Here is a 23,769-nt window from a genome sequence, read left to right as displayed (position 1 = left end):
GACATTTTTATATATCTAATATAAATCTAGTTATGAATCTAGTTGGGATAAGCAGAATTTTGATTGATATAACCAGAATCTTCTGGTTCTATCAATAAAAATTCTTCTGGTTCGTCCATTTTCAGAAAATTTTTTCAATGCAATATAAAACCATCATTAAAGCCGCCAATCAGAAACTGATCAGAAATCAATTTAGCCATTATGCGCAAAGTAACACTTTGTATTTTTGCATGCGCGTAATTCGGGCAAACATTCTGACCGTCATTACCTTACTTGTCGATCATTTTTTTCAAGGAGTGGCGGCCCTGACTGGCTGTCGACGAAATGGGCGGCTATTTCGGTTAAAAACGTTTTACGGTGTACGCGTATGTTGATTTATGCCGGTGCCTCGGAGAAGCGGAAGAAGGGCGACGCGCAAATTGAACGAGCGTTTAGCGACGCTCCGCCGAGCATGGCCGTCTCAGCAGGGTCATGTCAATATTTAAATTAATCCTCGGCTCGCGCTCGCGCGCAACTCAGCTCCTCCGCGAAATTATCGTTTCCCGCGTCTTTTTCCTTTTCCTATACCTGAACGATCTCCTTTTCTTCCCTTCTCTTTTTCCCCGCGTTTCACCGGTCGGTCGCCATCGAGAGATCGCCTTCCACATTTCCCATTTTCCTCACGACAGCGTCTCTCCCGCGCAGCTCTCCGAATTCGCCACGGTAGCGCGTGATTAACTTCCTCCCCCTTGCGATCTCTTTTTCGTGCGAACAAAGAATAAAAAATTTCCCTGGATATCGATACGCTACGTGGAACCGCAAGAACGTATAAATGCGCGACAGAGCAACTTCGGTTTCCGACGTCTGTCGTCCAAGTACGATGGCTAAGAGAGAACCGAGAGGAAAACTTTGTCTCCTTCTGTATTTCTATATTTCGATTATCAGCCGATTCACGCGCGAACTTTCGTTTCGTTTAATAAATTCATTCAACATTCCTTAAAAGTACTTTAGATACAATTATATTTTAACGAATATATTAGAATATATTATAATTTTGTATGTTCCTACATTTTGTATGTTTATAACAAAATATACATGGAGAAAAATGATGCTATGAACGAAGATGGATTGCAAAATTTAATTGTCAAATTTGTTTACTGTTTATAGCAAACGGACGTGTACAAAAATGCGTGTTTAGTAAAATTGATCAGAATAGTCAACGAATAATTATTTTATCTAATTATTCATAATCTTTAAATTTCTTGAAGCGAAAAAATACTGTCAATATTGAAAAAGAGTGAAAATATTTATATTCTTGAATAGAAATGGCAGATTTCATTGTTTTTTTTTTTTTTTTGAATAAGATTTCACTCTAAAGCTCGGTTGCACCAACGTTACTTTGATTTTAAGCGAGGCTTAAAACTCTCTCTACCTCTTCCTTTCTTTCCGCTTTAAAGAGAGAAATTGAGAGTTGTAAGCATCGCTAAAAGTTAAAGTACGTTGATGCAATCGGACTTAAGAATTTTCTAAGAGAATGAGGAATACTAATTTAAGAGATTGACCAATCATAATCAATTATTCTTTTCATGTTCGATTGTAATCGGCAATTTCTTATTAATGGCTTAAACTATAATTAAGTTTTGTATCGTAAATCGAGAATAATACGATAATGTGAAAAGAATCAAAAGCAAAATACTTAGAAGATTTCCTTGAAATCCTGGATTAATAGGACATGGGACATTAATATCAGAGCTACATTAAGGCATGGGAGAACCAGGGAGGTAAATGTTTAGGGATGGCAAATTTTAGAAAGAATTTTTTTAATTATGCATTGAAAAATATTTAAAAATTAGAGAAACATTTTGCGTCGATTTTAATCCTGTAAAAGGATTTTTGATTCGTACAATAAATTCGGAGATTTTTAGTGATTTGCAATGTGTCAATAATTTGTCACTCCAACATCCCCTTAAGATAATTCAAAGTGAAGCGCCATCTATTCGTCGTGTTACGTAATTTTAACAAGCGCCAAAATCTTTACAAATGTTACTGCGTTATCAGCAACAGTGTTATTCAGTGGTCTTGTTGGTTTACATTTGTTAATATATCTTCACAATGAGCCTGAAATTACTATAAGTTTAAATTACGACGATATTATCGATTAATTTTCTACATTAAAGTATAGGAAAATAGCATTTAAATATAATACTTAATAAATCTTACCGATGAAAATTTTTATATTTTATATAAAAGAGCGCTCGAAATATTTCAGCCCAAGAACGTAAATCGAGTTAATGCGGCACTACTTAATATATTATCTTGAACTCCTTCGGAAAATCCCCCCGGACATCCCCGGTCCTAAAAAAAGAAGACGTCTGGGGAAAACGGACGGCAATCCTATCTTACTTCAAAAGTGACACAACTAAACAAATTAGATTTCACAGAGAAAAGTAGGAAACTATTTTTCAATTTAATAAAAAATTATTTAATAAAAAATTATTGAATAACATCCGTAAAAAGAATATATTCTTGACATCAAATATCATTTTGACTGTATTAAGAATGTATTCTTTTTACTAATATTATTTAATTAATCAATAATTTTTCGTCATTTTCATTTCATACACAATCCTTAAAAAATCAATCTATTTAAGATATGTGACGATTTTAAACTTATTTTTTTTTAATAATGTTTTATAAGTAAAACGATTTCGACAATTTTTTTAGAATAGAGAATGAAATGTTGAAATAGAGAGAATATAAAATAATTGTTTACGTAAGAATGTCATATTTTTTTATTTGTTTTGATTGACTCAAAAATTACATTTTATATCATTTTTTAATTAAAAGAACGATATTTGAAATAAGATTATCCAAAGATTGCATTTAACAATACATGCAAATTTAATCTGTATTCCTCTTTATGTCATAAAGAACAGTAATACAGCTGCATATTTGCATTTCAACATGTTTGCAAATGTTTGCAAACCGATTTAATGCACAAAGTCAGCTAACTTTTCCCCGAGGAAGAATTTGTCAACGGAACTGGACCGAAAGAAAATGCGGTAGTTCCGGAAGATACGAAAGTTTTGCGATAAATTTTTGAGAATGCCGGATATATAGCGCGCTGAGAGGTAATGCATTAAGTTCGATTACAGAGCTTGCGTTGAGGAAGTTTCCGCAGCGATTTTCACTTAATAAGTCAGCTTTGAAACTGGATTAAACACGAGTTAAGGACGGATTATAAAGTTAGAATTAGATTCGATCTGCCTTATTACTGAAGGATATCGCGGTCTTTTGCATTTCGCGCGAAAAGGGATGAATGTTGTATAAATGTACAAATTTGCATGTGTTAATAAATAAACGTAATATATATAAAATTAAAGATAACATATTAAATATAATATACAAAATATATTGAATCTTCAATAAGATATTAAAAACTAATAAGTTTTATTATATATTAAATCTTCTCGTAAATTGTAATATTTATGATGGATTTATATTGTTAAATATCAAAAGGACGGATGAAAATTCAATCTTTTGAATTAAATAATATTTTGTTATTTTTATCTTCCAATACACGTCAAAATATAAATCAATCCATTTCTATAGTTAGTTTCAAAACAACGTCCATATTAATGTATGCACTTATTGTTAGTTAGCGAATATAAATGTAAAAAATAAACTGAATTCGAATCAAATTTAATATTTTCTTGAATTAAATTGTTTAACTCAATTTTTTAATTAAATTAACAACGTATTGAGTAGGAATAATGGCGATCTATAGAAATTATTATCGTTCATTATAAATTTAACGGTGCAGATTTATATTAAATTAGAGTAATCACTTGAAAATCACGCTCATAATTGAGCGTGCAAAATTAGATTTCGCGATTTCTCTCCTTATCTTCATCGAATTTGCATTTGATTGATGATACACGCAGTTCCGCAAGCTATTTGATAAACATAGTTTAGCAGATTATAAAGTTTCGCGAAGTAATAATAAATTGGTTATACCTGATATACATGTTTTAACTGGATATCTCAACATTGGAGTTGTCGAACAACTTTCGAGCTCTTCACAACGCAGCCGGCATTTTTATATAATCCCGGTCAAGCCGCGCGACGCGCCGTTTCCACGATGCAATCAAACACGTCGAATTCGTCATTGGCCCCGCAGCTAGATTCCATATAGACACGCGCAGCTCCGCTTGCCTGTCAATCGAATTCCGACCCGCTCTCGAATCAAATTACGTCTCTACGTGCACCCATAGTTCCATCTCGCTCACGCATTTATTTATCACTCCCGTTCCTCTATTCCTCTCCCTTCCACCCCCTCTCTCAACGGAAGGTGAAAAATTATTTTCGATAGGTACACTCGCACGATGAACATGCCTCAATCGTGCAATCGACGTTGCGGAAATCGCAGAAGCGAGATAATAAATATTTTTGCATGCTATTCGCACAATTTTGCTAGAAAACATTTATATTCTTGGATACCCTGATTTTAGCGAAATTTTGACGTTGAATCCTTTATTTTTTATTCTATCCTTACAATTCTCTCCTTTGAAAAGAAAAAGACGTCCATCTTAAATGTAAAAATTTTAAATTGTTTTTTCGTTTTAATAAGAAATTAAATAAAATTAATTATAAGATATTATCGAATAAAATTATGAGATAATTTTTATAAAAATACAAAAGTAATTTTTTTTAGAATTTTATCTCGTTCCTTTTTTAGATGTTTCCTCGAACATAAATCTAGGGATAGACATTAGGGTGGCATCCCTTAAAGATAAATCATAAATATCGATCGTGTAATTGATACGGGGCAAAAGGAATTCTTACTTTAACGAGCATTGGTGCGCGGTGCGAAAATTAACGAAGCTAGAAAATTTTCTCCGACGAGGGCTTAATTTCGGCCTAAAAAGCCGTTCGAGCAAACCAGCCACCACATCCTCCCAAGAGGTAATTTCGGAAAATCGTTCGCGGAGGTTGCATAAACTGTTTTAGCGTTCGGTGGCGTTCGGTGCAATGTTGTTCGCTTCTATTGATCGAAGCTCATAGAGGCATAGAGTTACAGGCCACTGGCGTCGACCGTCTCTCTCTCCCTCCCCTCCTCTCTCCCCCCTCCTCTTCTCTTTCTCTTTCCCTGTCTCTCACCCTCAATTACCATAGCTTACCCTTTCCGCCTCATCTCTCCCTCTCTCTCTCCTCCCCCGCCCTCTCTGTCTAACTATTCCTCCGCGATCTGTCTCTTTCTGCGTATTTGGTCCTGAACTATCCGAATTCCATTTCCGTCCAATTACAATTCATCCCCGTTTCAAAGCGGCAGTCACGCCGCGTTCATTTCGCAAGCTCGCTGCCGCCAGGAGCAATCATTTCTTTTCTCTTCATTTCGTCTCCCTTCCGTCTTTTCAACCCGGTCACACCTCGTCCTTCGTTTTCTTCCGTTTATTGATGGACCAATAATGATGTATATGCGCGTTTTAAGCTGGTCATAATATATAATATTTATTACTGAAACGAATACTTGAAAGCGCTATAGCATATTTATTATTTACAATACTAAAATTTAATCGATAATTATAGCACAATGTAATACATGTAACAAAATACACATTTATCGATGAACTAATTTTAAATATTAGACAGTAAAATATTATATGTTATGAATATTGTAGACGATGAGAGAGAGAGAGAGAGAGAAACTTAAAGAAAGTTTATATTATCTCTAAAATTGTTCCGAGTATTTAATTTAAATTAGCTGCAGTGCGTTTTGCGCACAGACATGAAATAGTGCACCTGTGTGATAAGATGAGAAGCATAACTAAAGTGAAGCGGGCAGTAGAGTGAAGTTTAAGGAGTTTTGGATGCGAGGGCGAGTCCTTCCGAAGAAAGTTCAGCAAGGAGTGGAGAAACGGTGAGAAATTAAGCAGATGCTCAACGTTCAACGCCATAAGAGACAATTTCACGACATGGATTTTTTTTCAACTTCAGTAACGACATAAGTAACTGGATCTTCATCCTCCATTGCACTTTCGCTCTTCTGGCCAAAGTAAGAACGGAGGAGGAGGTCCTCCAATACTTTTGCGAAGCGATGCTTCGGGCGTATCCATCCAGAAGAAAAGCGTTCTTGAGCTACAAGACTCCATTACTCTCATTAGACCCCGTGAAAGTGCCTTTTTTATGCCCCGATAGCTAATCTCACGGCGATCGATAAGCTTTAAGACGAAACGACTCAACAGCGTATAAATAAGCGACTATAAATAACAATTAATTTTAACGTGATAGTGTCTCTTAATAATACATTCATCGGCGCTCCATCGACCGATAAATAAAAACTAACAGGAAAAATATTAAAATAAAATCTTATTTCATTCACTACACTTTTAACCCGTAGCTGTTGTACCAATTATAGCTGGTATCTACTTTTTTTTTTTTTCGAAAGCTTTGTCTCGCTACGCTTTGTGCTGTGTCAGTCTGCCACGCGATGCAACCGCGATATTTTCTTTTGTATCCAATGTGACCAATGTTTGCCAACGAGCGATGCTGTTGACATTTCTTTGATCACTACGGTTTTCGATAGACCCTTGACAATTATTGCCTCCGGGTCTATCATACCTCGATTATGATTGATTAATGACAAATACCATTGAGCTCAAAATTGTTCCGTTGTAAAATTTATTGAACGAATTAATATTAGCCGTGCTTGTTCATTTTTAAAGATCTGTACAAATATAATTTCTTTTTTAAACCTACTCGTTTACGTGTTTCAAAAAATATTTTTATAACTAGAAACTAACTATAACTAGAACAATCATGGTATATTACTTCAATTAGATTTTGATATTGAAAGAATAAGTATTTAATACTTGATTATGAAATATAAAGAACCTTGCATTAATTATATGGAAAATTGAGTTGGTGAATTAGTTTTCATAAATAATGTAGCTTATGTAAATAAAAGATGGACAAAAAGGTCAATAATGGATAATTTATGAACTGTGATACATCGAAGATGTAAAACTTGCGCATTAAGCATCTTGGATACATCATAACTCAAAACTGTCTATTGAATTTTAATTGTGTCTATGTGTATTTTACTCGTAACATATAAGTTACATTATATGTAAAAACTAACTCATTTTACCGAGACTCAATTTTGTATATAATTAATGCAGATCCTTTATAATTAATTTAACCTATATAATTTAATTTTTATATACTTTCATTAATTTTAATTTATGAAAGATTTGCAAGGAATTATTAACGGAAACGAATATGTAAATATTATTGTTAACACGCAAATTAAAAAGATAATTTTATACGACGTCCAATTAAGTAATCGTATAAAACGGCCAAGGAGAAAAATAAAATTCTCGATTGATCAATGCAATCATATTACACTTCGTCCTTCGTTTTTTTAAATAATACGTAACGCCTCGTCGCCTTTAATAACAACTTTTGACCATAACAGCCAAGCAAAAACCTCCCGTTTCCTCTATTGGTTTTTTTTTTTTTACGTCACAGGCCAATTTATCGAGGACGTATCGTTTCGGCCAATCATCCAATTAAATGCCCACGCGGCCAATTCATTGCTCGAGTCTTTACTGAAAAAAAAGAAAACGAGCAAAGAGCGTTGATGGGCCGCCCACGCATTCTCGGACGATGCGTTACCCGGATGATGATGCGCCGGGCAGATTATTGACGATGAAGTATCGCGTGGTACTGTCAACCTAGCCTGTGAATTATCGGTGAGCTCTCGCCTCTTGTGCCACGAATCGAGGTATAATCATCGTTCTTGCCGTCGGCGGCATAAACTGATGATCCACGATATTCGCATAACGCGTTCCATATTGTACACGCACCCGTGGCTGGAGCATCCGCGTTCGCCCTCGGGTTAGATCGCCATCAACAAATACGCGGTTTCTGATCGGCGTGTCGACGCGTCGCCTAACACGGTTGGCAATTAAGAGATTTGAATGGAGATTCGTCGTTTCGCAATCGCCGGCTTTGACGATGCCGGATGGCACCACCGATTGGCTTCCTAATGCGTACGTCGAAGGGTTTGATGACCGCGAGAATGAGGCGGTGACCCATAGTTGATGCCTTTTGAGATCTCAAGCGCGATAAGCGGTCGTTGCTCGATTGTTTGCCATTGTCGATAGCGAGATGCATGATTTACTTAGGATAAGTAAGGTTCTATGAAATATATGCATGTGCGCGCGTACATGAACAAATTAATATTATAGAATGTTCCAGTTTTTGTGTTTTTGCTTAATATACGTTTAACTTTTATATTGTATCATTTTTTACTCGCATGTCAACGATTTCTGAAATTAATATCATGTTATTTTATAAAAATCTAATATACTGGCCGATTTAATACTGAAAGACAATAGTTAATTAATTATTTACTTCGAGTATTGAAAGCACTGTTTTTGACTCAAAATAAGTAATTAATTACTGTCTTTCAGTATTAAATTAGCCGATAACCAATATTAGATTTCTGTGAGGGCAGTGTGTAATTTTCTATCTTACACTGTAATCTAAAGGAGCACAGCAGTGCCATGTCTTAGCGCCGAGACATTAACCGTGTCTTCAGATAATAATTTATTGTCCTTACCTTTTTATCGATGGTCTGATTTTGACCGACTTTGGTATTGATCTGCGAAATCTGCAATAAAGAAATTAATAAAATAGAATTATGAAAAAACCAATTGTGTGTTACAGTAATAAACATACTTTTAGAATCATATATTTAGTGATAATTTAGTCGTTTCAAAATATTCTCTACACAGAATATGTTAAAAATATTAATAAAAGCAAAGCTAATTAAAAAAAGAATAATAAATTAGTTCAAATACTGGAAAAATATTTAATTTTCACTAAAATTCTTTTACTATCAGGTTTTTATTTTTAAATATCTTCTTTTAAGCGATCTAAATCTACCGATTAGGTATAAATATGTGATAACTTAATATAGCTCAGTTGTTCTCACGAATAGTTGCCGAAAGCATAAGACGAATTAAATTCAAATGAGCTTTTCACGGTGTGTTTCAGAACGTAATAATACGTTTCAATATTTATACATGCGAATCCAAATTGACCGCGTTCAGCAAACACAATGGTTTAGTGAGCGTTCAATAATTATTGTCTGTGATTAGAATAGACCTGTAGAGATTTATATGATGAATATAGAAGAAAATTAACAATAACAGCGAGCGTTCACTCAATTGTGTAACCGCTATCTTTTTTCATCTAGTAATGTTAATGTAAGGAGAATGTAAGAAAAACATAAGGAGTAAAGTTTCAGCGTGGACTTATAGTGGTTGCCAAAAAATTTTCAGTCAAAATACAATTTTATAATAATTTTGTAAATCTGTTTTTTAGTTTATATTATATATTACGAGTTAATAAAATTTTTGTTACAACTTAAAGACAAGATATTTTTAATAAAATACATTAAATACTTGTATATTAAATATTTGTAAAGATTCTTTATAAAATATAATAAAAAATTTCGCATCGGTCGGAAACTTTTGGCAGTCACTGTATATTTCAGTACAAACAGAATTGTTGAAACAAATTTTATTAAATTCCTAATCATACCCTTTTTCTCCCTTTTGACATGACATTTTCTATTCGTGGAAAATGGTTAAAAGACATACAACTGATTTGAAAAAGAGCACCTCACGCTTGTTATTTTAGCTTAGTATCCTATTGAATATAAAAGGTCATAAACAAGACAAATATGATGCCTGACATTTACAAGACAGATCGACGCCATGCTTCTCTATTTTCGACAGTATTTCGAGCATCCCGATATCTATTAACGTGAGTAATAATCCATATCCAAGTGCTAGCGTTTCCTCCTACACGCTTATTTGTACTCACAATTGAACTAGCCATCGGACCTTCGCAGTCGATCCTTCTCTCGCGCATATACGCATCAATAACAATCAGGGATTTAACTGGCCGCATCGAGCCGCGTTCAGGGGCACTTTTTGTCATGCGATCTTCCGATCTTCGTCGATCTAGCTCGTCCAATCTATCCGTCCATCGCGGAGACGCATATAAAAGGACCGCGATAGAACGCGATACGAAGCAGTACAGCACGACGTATGTCCGGTGCTGACATCCTCTCGGAGTGATCGATCTCGCGTAACGCGTTACGTACGTGTAGAATCATATACGGCCGTTCCCTTTTGAACGGCGATACGTAAGATCACCCGTCCTCGGTTCGCTGGCAACGCTATAAAAGATGTCGCAACCGGAACAGGGCGGCAGTACGCAGTGCGAGAAAGACATGTCCACGTCCAAGAGCAGCTCGATGTTGCGTCTGAATCAAGAGAGCTCTGCCGACTGGCAAGATCACGGCGACACTGACTCGGAGGTCAGTGAGAACGACTTCCTCACTAAGGGTGCTTTCCTGCTCACCCCTAGCCACGAACTGAGTATGGAGAAGGCTGCCACCATCTGCGAGAAGATGAACTTCCGGTGAGCGCATCACTTTGGCAGGCTACCTCGTCGCTGGGACGAGGTTTATTTCCAGGATCCCAGGTCGTTCAATAAAAGAGACGTTAAACCGAACATCGTACCCCGATAACTATGACGAACGAGTGACCGAAGTACCGTCGATTTTCTCGATTTAGTTGCTTTATCGTCCGCCTTGCACTCACCGATTGTGCTCGACAAGTGTATTGTTATCGGGAAAAAAGATAACGCGTTTGTACGATTTAAAAATTGTATATTTAAAAAAAAAGTAATTTAACTAAATTCTTGATAATAATTCTTTAGAAGACTGGAAAATGTATTTGAGTATAAATATTTTCGAACATCAAGATCCTATTTGATTGAAAATAGAAATCTTTCTCTTATTTGATTTACTCTCATTGATATAAATTTCATTTATATTTTATATTTAATAATTCTTTAGATTTTGATTGATTAAGATATGGTAAACACTCTACAGTGGCTTCCCAAAATTTCCGATCAACATATAATTTGATAATCTTTGTCAATCTGTTTTTCACTTCATTATAATTCAGTTAATAAAATTCTTGTTATAATCAATTTAAAAGCATAATATCTTAAGTACTTGAATGTATTAAATATTTGTGTATTAAATTTTTATTTGTAAAAATTTTTATTTAAATAATGTAATAAAATTATTCATTGATCGAAATCTTTCGGCAGTCACTATAAAGATTCTGTTTCATTGTAATAAACCAGCTGACGCTACTTATTAATGAAGAGTTGAATTGTATTCTCAACGTATCATATATTCCGGAACAGCAAAAGAATTTTCATAGAATGTTCAAATGTTAATGAAATGTTCCGAATATTGTATGAATATTTCTTGTATATATCACGAAAATCACTCACTCGCAAGCAGTTCACATCCGTCGATAGTGGTGGCGATGTATTAACTCATAAATAAGAATCACTGGGAAAGAATATAAAGAACGCATTTTGCCTATGAACCCTTAAAATTGAGTTCCAAGACAAAAACAAGTGAAGTGTGTTTTTGACAATACAATTTGATTTACAAGTTAATTCAGATCTCTGGATCTGGAATTTCTAGGAAAATTATAAATTTATGGAATATGCATGGGGAACATTCTCCAAATGTAAAATAATGTATAAATAGAATATTTCAAAATTATCTAAGTGTTGCTCTTATATTCTCTAAATATTTCAGGACATTCTAGAATACTATGGAATGTCATTTTGAGATTTTATCAATATTTTATGAATGCTTCAAGAATATTTAGCATTAGCTAATTACTGTAACTTCCTTCGTGTTTTTCAGAAACAAATACAATTATTAAAACAATAATGCAAATTACATTTTTTAGTATAAAATATAGAAATAGAAAAATTTATAAAAATGAATAATTATATTTACAAAAGATTAACTGTTTTGTATAATTTTGTTATATTTTGTTAAAAGTAAGTTATAAAATTTTTGTGCAACATCAAAATATTTATACACAAAGATCGATTTACGTCACATTTTTATTCGAACTTATCTGTGGCATTCGACTGTGCATCGCTAAGATTACTTTGGCCTTCACTTAGTTTAATCCGCAAGAGATCCTAAAGTACTTCGTGTCCAATTCGGATCTAAAAGTAGAGTTAAGTCAGCTGGCGCTTCATGTGAAGTAGTAAAGACAGTAACAGGTCGGACAACAAATCCATTAAGCCAGACTACGTCTGTATGGTGCTATCTGTGCTATCTGTGAATGTTTTTGCGCATCGACAATGAGTTCATATGCATGATAGTAGAAATTCATTCGCACTTAGTATCAAAATAAACTAACCTTCGTCTATCGATCTAAGTCTTTTTTGACACAAGCAAAATTTCATTCTTAAATTGAATCTTCATTTTTACTCAAATTTCAATTTTTATTAAAGATTTTAATATTTAAGTTAAAAACTATTTAATGTAATAGAGATGTTGAAAAGTAAACTTAATTTTTTTTAAGTCGGAAATGGTAAAACAACTTGCGCTGGACAAAAAAGAGCTACATTGCAAACAGAGAGAATAAAAATATGATTACAGACGGAGAGTTAACCACGATATTATTCTATTATGTAAATGGAAGATTGTTATAGACTTCCAAGTTAAAACGTTTCTTTTATTATTCATATCATAATCAAAACGACTTTCTATTATGTGATCTAGAGGTGCATTTTCTTTGACGAAGACTGCCACCGGCATTCTCTTCAAGTTCAGCAACATCGATGATTTTCAAGCGGTGTATAAAAAAGGCTTCCACAAAGTGACGGGCGCTCGTTTCTATAAAAAGGTAGATATTCCGTATTCTCGCAGCTTAATTAATTCTACATTTATAGAATCGTTTATGGAAATATTTCATTTTGCCAATAAATAATGGCTGGCAAAGTAATTTTGTCACAGATAATTTAACGTGTATTAGCGTTTTTTAACTTTATATCCGGGGGTGTTGCATTATGTTGCACGATTACACGGGAAACCTCACTAAAGCCAAAGCACCTGACACAGAGAAATACCTTATAGCGCTTCTGCAGCTAATCTCGGGATCTGCATGGATTCTACACTCCCATGACACGAACATATATTCTAGATATACAACAAAGTACAAAAGATGCTCAACAACGAAAATATTTTAATAAAAATTTGCAAAATCAAATTTGATGTTGAATTTGATCATATTAATTTAAAGCTGATTGCAAAAATTGCTAAATATTTGCTTTATTCTTGAAAGCAATCCCTTATTTTTTAAAATATACACATATAATTTATATACATATAAAAAAGTAATACTATAACTGTTCGTCGTGATATTAGTATGGTAAAATAATTATAGTTAGGAGCTTCATTATTATTATTATTATATTGTCATTGTTATAAATTATAGTCACTTTCGGTACAAGTATATATTTTTTAGATAAATAGAATTATAAATAAATTATTATTATTAACATTATAGAATAATAACTATAAAAATGGAGCTCCTAACTATAATTATTTTACCATGCAAATATTACGAATATATATCAGTTATAGTATCATTTTTTTTGTTTGCCTGCAATTATAATCACAAATGCCAAACATTTTTCTCTCAATGTGATTCGCTTCGCAGCTTTTGTAATAGCTTTCGAATATTTTTTTCTAGAATGATATGCATTATAATTCGTAACATATAGGTTGCTATACCATGTAGACCGGCGAAAATCTTCACGGTCTACGTTCTAGATGTGCCTGAAGAGCTGCCGGAGGACGATATTAGACACGCTCTCTACAAATATCGATCTATCGTCGAAGTAACCAGGCTACCCCTGAATACGGGAACTGTTTGTGAGTCACGAAAATGCAAATGCTTCTTCTCCATATTTCTCATACCGTCGCTCTTTCCAGGGGAAAGCTTCAGATACCCTACGCGTAACGTGATGGATACTGCTTCCCCTTTTGCGATCTCAAAAATCTTTCTATATGTATTTATATGTATATTATATATATTTTACATATACAATTTAGAACGCAATCTCGATAAAAAATTTAATTTCCCGGAAAACCGTTCCATATACCTATATTATTCAATATGCTGAGCAATTATAGTGACTGCCAAAAGTTTACAACCTACATATAGTTTTACATTTTTTTTTCAATCTATTTTTTGGTACGTATATATTATAAATTAATAATTTTTGTTATGAACAACTTAAGAATACAGAGATATTTTAAATACTGGAATATATTAAGTGCTTGTATAAATCTTTATTTGTAAAGATTCTTTATTATCTAAGCAATACAAAAATTTCTCATTCCGAAAAGAATAATTTTGCTGAAATATTTAAAGTTTTATCCACTATCGATTGACTTCACATAATTTATTTCGGACTCTTTCGTCTTCGAATGGGAAAATAATTTTTTAATTGGATCTCCGTTGCATATTAATGAAGAATATACATCGATTTGACAATCATCATTAATTTGTGTTAAAATGTGGCTTTCAGTTACAATTAAGAATTATTTTATATGTCTGTTGTTGTCCGTTGAAGATATTTAAATATGAAGATTATCTTTTATTTATTATTTTAATAGACTAAAGAAGATTAAGTAAAATCGAAACGTTTCCTATATTATATTTTAACTAATTAAATGACACTCTAATAAATCATTTTATATTTTTGATCCAACTATATGCTCATAAATTGACCTTTCTATTACCATTATTTGCATTTAATAAAGTTTCGCTTGTTATAGATCCGAAAATAATTTTGTTGAACCATTCAAATAATTATCTAGGACACTCGAGCTGGTTGCTAAAGTGTCAAATTTTTTTATAACATTGCTTAAATTTCCTACATACAATTATTTCGATAGTCAAACAATATTATTTTTAAATCGTCTATCTAAATTTTCAAATATTTCAGAAAAATTATTCTTTTCATTTGAAAACTTTTGGCAGCCACTGTACGTCTCTCTACATTTTGCATAATATTAACAATATATTTTGGAATTGACTTTATATTTCACATTTTGTACGCGCACGTATTTAAAAACGCTATTACTTTCCGTGACGCTTGATGCATAGAGCTTTCTGCCTTTCTGCAACGCATGCAATAAAATCGTGTGTTAAATAAATCAGTGAAGGCCATCAATGACAAGCTAAAGAGCGACGCGCAGAATCTGAACGAGCCGGCGACGATTTATACGGGGCCACCCGTTATAAGGGTTACCCTGGCCAGTGTGGAGGAGACCTCGATGCTGCTGAGCCGTGGTTTGGATTTTTATGGGGCCACATATTTCCCCACCGAAACGCCCCATCCAGCCGCTCAACCCCTCGCAAAATACAAAAACAACAGGTGGGAAGTGAATTCGTTCGTGCATGCTTGCTTCGTGCGACGCGAACCGCGCGTGATTCATTGAACGACAAATTCGCGTGGCCGTGTTAAAAATTACGCACGCGATATCGTCCCGGCCGATATTTATTATCCAATATTTATTAACTATCGCTGCGTCGAAACTGCACTCAACAATTCACGGTATAATCACGGTTGTTTAAACGTCCGTTATTTCCGAATAATACAAGGCCGCTGTTATTAATTCACTCGTATAATGTGTCAAAAATGACTTTACACGAAACGGTCTTTTATATCAGATGGGCAAGCTATTAAATGGACAAGCTATTAAATGTAATTTTTCGTTCATTCGAATTACCTACACGGAAAGAACGATTTTGCTAAAGTATCTAGAAATTTAACTAGACAAAAATGAAGTATCTGAAAAATTTAGATCTGAAAATAATTGCGTTGGATTATGAAAATTATTATATGGAACACTCGAGTGTAATGAACAACACTGCAAGAAGTTTTGACATTCTAGTAATTAGTTCAGGCGTGCTACATAATTATTTTGGTATCAAAGGAGCAATGGTAACGCAATTTCTTGAATTATGTAACATTTTGTTATTTAAATTCCATTCCATGTGTCAAAATGTTAATCAATTCATTACTGTGGTTAGTTTCAAAATAAATAATGTTCATATTAATGTATGCAGTTAATAAATAAATTAAATTTGAATACATCGTCAAATTTAATACATTTTCTTGAGTTAAATAATAATTTGTTATTGAACTTCTATGTGTGTCAAAATGTAAATCAATCCATTTCTGTGGTTAGTTTTAAAGTAAATAAATCCATATTAATATATGCATTTAATAAATAATAAACTAAATTTGAATCAAATTTAATACCTTTCCTTGAATTAAATTGTTTAACTCTACTGTTTTAGTTAAATTAACGAATAGGAGTGATCTAGAAATGAATAAAAAACTCAAATTAAGTATGGTTTAACGTTATGAATGTAATAGTGTAATCTGATAAAATTATTTTCAGATCTGTGTAATTAAATTTTTAGATACTTTAGCTTTTAAAATCGTTCTTTTCATGTAGGTTTTAGTTCAACATGACTGTGATTTTCTCAACGAAAATGATTTATTTACCAATGTTTGAAAATGTTGAGAATTCGAATTCAAAAAAAGCGTAATAATTGCTGTTGGCTTAAACTATAATCTCTACTTAAAAAAAAAAAAAAAAAATGATAGTGTCATTACGCGATCCGCTCTTTTACCTCGTCGTAATATCTTTAATGGAACATTGCCAATAAAATACAAAAAGGTTTGCAGACATTAGGGAGAAACGGCTCTTTTCAGAAAAAAAAAGAGGACAGGAGAAGAGACCTCTTTCACATGTTTCGCCATTGCAGATGGATCGAGCTGGCGTCGATCGGCACGGGACAAAGAGTGAGGGACCTACTTCCGGTCTTTGACAACGCAGGCTTCAACAAATTGCCACCTCCGGCGAGCCGTGTAATAAAACCGCAAAGAAACTGACACGTCCCTCGTCCGGCACCCCGAATTCTTCGGCCGCCATCACCGCCGCGATCGATAACGGCGACGAATCGAGGGAGGACGCCACCGCGAGGACGACGTTACGACCCGACGACAATACTAATGTAGACTACCTCGATCGAAATTCGGACACGAGGATCCGCTTTGACGATTTCAATGCAATTCTAACGCTCCATCGATCGTGACATATAAAAGAACGAGGTTTATCGCCGTATGTATACCGTATGTATATTTCGCCTGAGCGAAATATAGGATGATCACATTTATTTTTGAATTAAATGAACAATTAAATAAAAATTTGAAATCTACGGAAGGACTTGACGTAGAGATACGTGCATTATTTTTCTTCTTTCAGACAGGATGACTCGGTTATTTTATAATGTATATAGAGAGAGCATATAGATATATCTTCCTTATTTCAAAAACAACATAATTAAAAAAATGATTTTCGAACTATTACCATGAATTCGATAAACATTACTCTTAATCATAAAAATTGAATTAATTTAACTTCATAAAAAATCGTCACAACTCATAAGGGTTGATTTTTTAATAAGACTAGTTACTAATTTCTTTTATGTAAATGATCATCTAAAGTGTTTTTATATCTCAGTTAAAATCACTATTATATTTATGACATATTGTACGTTATTAATCGTTTCTCCATTTATTAATATTTACAAATATTATAGTAGTATGGATTTAATTACAATTTTCTGAAAAGATGAAAAGAAACTAAACAAGTATTAAACAGAATAAGCACGTTAAGTAGCTTATTATGATAGTATTTCTTAAAAAATTTTAATACAATTTTTATTGCGGATTTTCGAAGGAACTACATTTAAAGAGCGATTATTAAAAAAGAAAAAATATGTTAACCGCTACTTATACAAAATAATATTTAACATTTCACATTTTTTCGCCATTAGGGCGTAAAAACACACCAAGTGATCATTCTCGGGTTAAGAATTGTGAAATAAAATAGAAAAAATTATATTTAATCAATTATATTAAGAACATATTCCTTTTGTTGATTATTTGTTTACAATTAGTTAATAATTTTCTGTCAAGTTGAAAAATAGTTGTTCCTCTTTTCCGTTAGAAAATTTAATTAAAAAAATTTTTTTAGTTGTGTCATTTTTGAAGTAAGGTAGCGACATATATACACAAAGACTAGATTTATATTTTCTTTAATATGGGTATGATTGAATGGTATAGATATTGGTAATAAAAAAATATTAATTCACTGGTAAAAGTGAGGAGTAGAAATTCGTGAGATTGCACGATGAGTCGTCCTTCCAAAGTGATACGATACATCGCATTGGCTAGTTGAGCACATAATATACGTCAGCGCGTGTCGCACGTCAACTTTCTGTTATTCGTGGAAAGGATATTGTTTATATCATTCACACCAACCCACATAAAACATTGATACGTGCGTAGTTGTTTTAACGTTGTTTATCACAACGCGACATATGCAGCTCCGACTTATCATAACACAACATGATTCGATTGAAGAAGGAATGCTCAACGTATTGGAGCACATCAATGCTTCTACTGATAAGTATTGAAAAATTTTATTTCCTTGTGTAGCTGAGTTTTCTGACTTTATATATACAAATATATCGACAGTGTGAACGCGGATGATTAAATTATCGCGTGCATATTCAAGTAATTTTTTTATTCAAGAGAAATCACATTTTTCTATCGCTCGAAATAAAGTAACGTTCAAGAGAAATTATTCTTCCCAATATATATCTATTGTTTAATAATGCCAGATTTATGATGAATTTTTCTTTCAAATATATCTCTATTGTCTAATAACGTTAGATTTCTGACAAATTTTTCTTTCAAATATATATTATTTAATAATGTCGGATTTATGACGAATTTTTCTTTCAAATACATACCTATTATCTAATAATGTCGAATTTATGACGAATTTTTCTTTCAAATATATATTTATTATCTAGTAATATCGGATTTATGACGAATTTAATAAGTGCATAAAAAATTTGCAGTTAAAGTTGCAAAAAAGTCAGTTGCTATTGTCACATATTTTGTCATATTATAACTATGATATGTGCAATCAAAGTTTTACTGCTTCAATTGCAAATTTCTCAAATTTATAGCGTGACAGAACAATTTGGAAAATATTAGGTGTTGGAATTAATTCGTAGCGTTTTACAAGTGATGGGAAGTACTTTCATTAATGTATTTTTTAATGCTCATGTGAAATAAATAACATTCTTTCATTAAAAACGCTACGAATTAATTCCAACACCTAATAGATTTATATTCGGTATTAAAAAAAACTATGTACTCGAAAAAATGATTATTTTTTGTCGAATAGTATTATTCTTCTAGCTACAATATGGAAACAAAAGACAATCGTTGGAAGATTAATTTGACTACTTATTCTCCTATGTTATACAAACGAAATCCGATTAAAACATAAGTCCAGCCGTATATTTCTCAACATATGCGACCGATGGAGGATCAAGCGTAATGTGAAAGGGAAATTATACGCTCGTGACTCGTGTAAAGCCACTTTTCGACACGCACACGCATAAGATACACCGTGCCGGTTCACAGGTAGACGTGATTTCTAATCCCGTCTCCCTCGCATACAGCGAAGGTTCCTATTTTTCTGTTGATGGAAAGGTCAACGTCGCGATATCAACCGCAATATATATGTACGAAATTACCGTTCCTATCAGTCGCCTACTTTTGCGCCAGTCACGCGACTAACATTATTTTAAAACGCACTAAGTAAGTCGATCATGTACTAGAAATTAATCCACCAGTGCGCTAATAATCAAGATTTCACGGAGCAAAGTAATCAACTATTATACATAAAGCTCAAAATATTCAAACATCATTTGATTCATTGATACATCATCATTCAAATACTTTCGAGAACTATAAATTATAATATTGAAATTTGAACTTTAATAAATAATTTGTTGTCGATGTTAAATTTGTTGATCAAAAAGAACCAAAAATATGACGTTTTTATTGCACTGGTGGATTTTTAAATGGTTGTTAAAATTACTTGTACGTATTAGAAGCTTTTTTTAATCGCATAAATTATTACGTTGCGAGTACAAACGATTGTAAAGAAACTATTTTAGGAAGATTGTTTTAAAATATAAAATATAATCCATATATATATATATATATATATATATATATATATATAATATATAATATATAAATATGGAAGATCACAGATTTACTAATAACAATAAAAAATTAATTATAATTTACGTTTAAGTATAGCTAATCTATTTTTCTAATAATATTTTCATGATTTTACAGTATTTAATAATTTGAAAATTATTATTTATGTTTTTACTTATTGTGTAATAATATAATTATACGAAACAAACACATATTAATAATATGTTTAAACCACGACATAAATTTTTGAACTCCCAAACGCTAAATATTTTAAGGAAGGTCATTGTATTTCTTTACGTCATATTAGACAGTTTAAAATAAACAATGCCCAAAAATAAATTGTAATTATATATTATAATATCTTAACGTCCAGTATATAAAGCATTATAAAAAAACGTTTTTATTAATATCTTTCAATAATATTAAAAAAGAGATACGAAATGATAAATGAGAGTATAAAATACATAATATTGTATTAAGAAAATAATTATAAATGAGGCATAATACATTTTACACCGTTTAATTTATGTAAAAGAACTAATTAGAGGATAATAGGATTTGTCGTGAGGGAAAACTGAGTAAACGACGGAACAAATTGGGAGAAAAACAAGGATTTTCTCTTGTTCTGCTTTCGAGTGAATCGCAAATTATCACCGACATGCATTCGCATAAACGTTCACCACACCACGGATTTTTTATTACAGAGCGGCGATTCAATAATAACGATGAAATTTACTTTGTACGTACAGCCTGCATGCGCTTATTAAGATATATATTATGCCATCCGTTATATAACCCACAATATTCCCGTTATATAAACGTCCCGCTGCAATTACGTAATACCCGTACGGATAGGACGTGTACTTGATGGCGGATCGTGATATATGTAGCCTTGCCACTTGCGTGAAAGTCGTAACGACGTTATTGCCTCTTTATTAAAAGAATTACGATTCGTACCAAAATGCCGCATACTTATTACTTTATTTTAAACACATTTATTTTAAAATTTCTTGTCCCTCCCTTATTAATCGTCCACTGGTAAATTTACTCGTGCACATAAGTGGTTTAAATGAATGTAAAAAGATTTTCAAAAATAAAATCGTTTTTCTTTTTTTCTTCACTGTTTAATTCGTAACCAATTACGTCCAATTTGAGTTATTTTTGCCCAATTTCTTCACTTCCAGATAAGTTGTGGATAACTTTATCCAGGAGATATTTCCATTGTAACGTGGTAGATTTTTTGGATAAAGTTATCTAGAGGTAAAGAAATTGAACATTAAGAATATCCATAGGTTGCTTCTACTCGAAAGTAGAAGCTGTTAATTTAACTAGAACGATAAAATTAAATAATTTAGCTTAAGAAAGTATATTAAATTTGACTTAAATTTAATTTATTATTTACTAAGATATACTAACATAGATTTTGAAAGTAATTGTGAACAATTCAACCATAGAAATGAATTGATTTACACATTTACATGAAGATTTTGGCAAACACGGAAGTTAAAAATATAATTTTTTTAATTTAAGGAATTAAGTTAGTATTATTGCTTTAACAATATTTCTCTCGTAACTTAAATTCAATATTCTCTCAATTCTCTCTATAGAATTATTTTTCAGCATTTGAATATGAAACAATCGCGTAGAGTCCTTACAGGTATTATTTTCTATGAAATATAATCGAGCAAACACCTCGAGAATGGAAGAGGCGAGAAAATTACCGTACTAAATGCCGCGCGTTTATTTCTGATTATTTTCGTCGTCGAAGAGGAGTTAGAGTGACGCTGCTTTTAACAAGGTGAGACTTTATCAGGAAAAGAGCTCGCGTAGAAAGAGAGAAACTTGGCCACGATGAGTGGTGGTCACAGGAGGGTATAAGTAATTCTCCGAGAATGCTATTACGTCCTGCTGCGCCTTCGCTCGGGGGACGAGGGCTATTTCAACGCGTAATATGAGAGAGGGTGGATATGGGAGGTGGTAAATGTCAGCTATGTATGAAAGAGAGTGCCGCCATAGAGCGAACGTGGCGCGGACAGAGCCGGGTTATCCGCCATGGCGGGTGGGATGAGAACCGGGGGTTATCCATGGCCGTGGCAGGAAACTCAAGGGACCGGCGATAAATTGTGCGTCTTCTGAAAAAATCTCAGGTAACTTAAAATATCGTACGTTTTTTGTCCTAAACATATGGGGAAAAATGCCACCGCAGTTACGTTGTCGCGCGGACGACATTATTCGCTGTTTTGCGGGTAGAAATTAGAAATTAAAGAACAAATAAGTAATGATTGCGGCATTAAAATGTTTTCAGGCAATCTAACATCATCATAATAATGTAATATATCTATATTCAGTTGTGCAAATAATTAGAGAATATTCACATAATAGAAATTTAATTAATAAAATAAAATTAATAATACATTTTAATCTAATTTTTTAATAACAATTTAATTACATTTAATACAATATATGTATATAAATAATACTTTTAATAATATATCGGAAAATATGCATGACTATTATTGTATACACGTATTTTTGTTAATTGAAGATATTCATTATAAATTGTCTAATAATTTATTGTAATTGTACAAAATGAAAATATCATATGTTGTATAGAAATATTTATTTTATTATTTAAAAACGTTATAAAACAAATCCGAGGATAAAAGAAAGAATCGCGGAAGCACCTTGCCCTGTAAAATGTGAAAATACGCGAGATAGCAACTGCCACCAATTTAGCGACTCCAATTTTTATGCAACGTGGATTTTTAGGACAAGTTAAAGTGAGAAACCTAGTTTTGTTAATGGCCGTAACTTTATTTTAGAGGACGAAGCCCGAGCGGGCAGGCTTCGCTCACCAACAAGTGCTATTATCACCGCCTCTCGACTCCGTAACCATAGACTAATTTCGCTTAAAGAGCCCGCCGGACAGTTAACCGGTTTTTTTAGTCTCCGTTTCCACAAATTTCAATTTTACGTGCAAAGAAATTTCCGAAAGTTAAGCGCGACGTATAATTACGTTTACCCTTTGGCGACTATAAAGAGACGGGCGACCACGCAATTGTCAAAACTTTTACCAGACAATTATATTAGAGAATATTCGGCACGTCAGTTTGAAGAACAATTAAATTTGCCAAGCTAAAATTTTTATGTTGGCCGACTGGCGCATCAGTTATTTAACCTGACGTCATGCCTGGCCTGGAATAAAAATTGCAACGACTGAAAAATAAAATAAAATAAAACGATAAACGTTTTAGGCAGAGAAAAGCAGTAAACTCGGTCGAGTCCAAATCACTGTTAAAGCGGCACCGTTCGTTGGAACGGAAAGCGTGTCGAATCGATTAAAAATGTATATGGAACGTGTGCTAAGCAACGGATATTCGAGGAAAGGCCTCGAGGGATCAGCCCTCGATGGTGCGAGAGACGGCTGTCCGATCTACGCCTATCAAGCGGACGAAAGGGAACGAGAATCGATGGAGAATCGAAGGGGGTTCGCTTGCTGCCAAGCAAGCTCGAATATTGCAAGCAATGAGAAGGTGGAAGAAAGCAAGAACGAGAGAGAGAGAGAGAGAGAGAGAGAGAGAGAGAGAGAGAGAAGGGCGGAACGCCTGGTAAGCACTTCTGAAGGACCATTTCCTCGAAGCTTGCGTTCCTAATCGCATCGGAGTCATCTATATTATTACGAGGCTCCCGCGCATAACCCTC

General features: G+C 33.2%; 1 protein-coding gene and 2 long non-coding RNA genes across 7 annotated transcripts in view; 2 read left to right on the top strand and 1 right to left on the bottom strand.

The window, feature by feature from the left end:
- Positions 1 to 23,769, bottom strand: part of LOC147907302 (uncharacterized) — a 234,481-nt gene that overhangs the window by 168,175 nt on the left and 42,537 nt on the right. For all 5 annotated transcript variants that reach the window (XR_015547305.1, XR_015547303.1, XR_015547304.1 and 2 more), the window contains exon 2: positions 8,606 to 8,656. This is a non-coding gene — a long non-coding RNA (uncharacterized LOC147907302). The remainder of the gene's footprint in view (positions 1 to 8,605; positions 8,657 to 23,769) is intronic.
- Positions 10,062 to 18,605, top strand: LOC105143401 (hypothetical protein). The gene is made up of 5 exons (XM_011051716.2): positions 10,062 to 10,479; positions 12,671 to 12,794; positions 13,675 to 13,825; positions 15,120 to 15,336; positions 16,740 to 18,605. Exons 1-5 carry the CDS (start codon positions 10,244 to 10,246, stop codon positions 16,864 to 16,866), a joined length of 855 nt encoding a protein of 284 aa, XP_011050018.1. The 5' UTR covers positions 10,062 to 10,243; the 3' UTR covers positions 16,867 to 18,605.
- LOC105143403 (uncharacterized) overlaps positions 20,112 to 23,769 on the top strand; it is a 71,687-nt gene continuing 68,029 nt past the window's right edge. The window contains exon 1 of the long non-coding RNA XR_015547309.1: positions 20,112 to 22,214. This is a non-coding gene — a long non-coding RNA (uncharacterized LOC105143403). The remainder of the gene's footprint in view (positions 22,215 to 23,769) is intronic.

Source organism: Acromyrmex echinatior, chromosome 14 (assembly GCF_024713525.1).
Source record: "Acromyrmex echinatior isolate Ae372 chromosome 14, ASM2471352v2, whole genome shotgun sequence".
Classification (NCBI taxonomy): Eukaryota; Metazoa; Arthropoda; class Insecta; order Hymenoptera; family Formicidae; genus Acromyrmex; species Acromyrmex echinatior.
This window is presented reverse-complemented; position numbering and strand designations above follow the sequence as displayed.

Bases quoted from the DNA above. Each gene is read 5' to 3' on its own strand.
- LOC105143401 (XM_011051716.2), top strand. From the start codon at position 10,244: ATGTCGCAACCGGAACAGGGCGGCAGTACGCAGTGCGAGAAAGACATG. The intron at 10,480-12,670 runs GTGAGCGCATCA...TATGTGATCTAG, and splicing joins TGCGAGAAGATGAACTTCCG to AGGTGCATTTTCTTTGACGA. The intron at 15,337-16,739 runs GTGGGAAGTGAA...TCGCCATTGCAG, and splicing joins GCAAAATACAAAAACAACAG to ATGGATCGAGCTGGCGTCGA.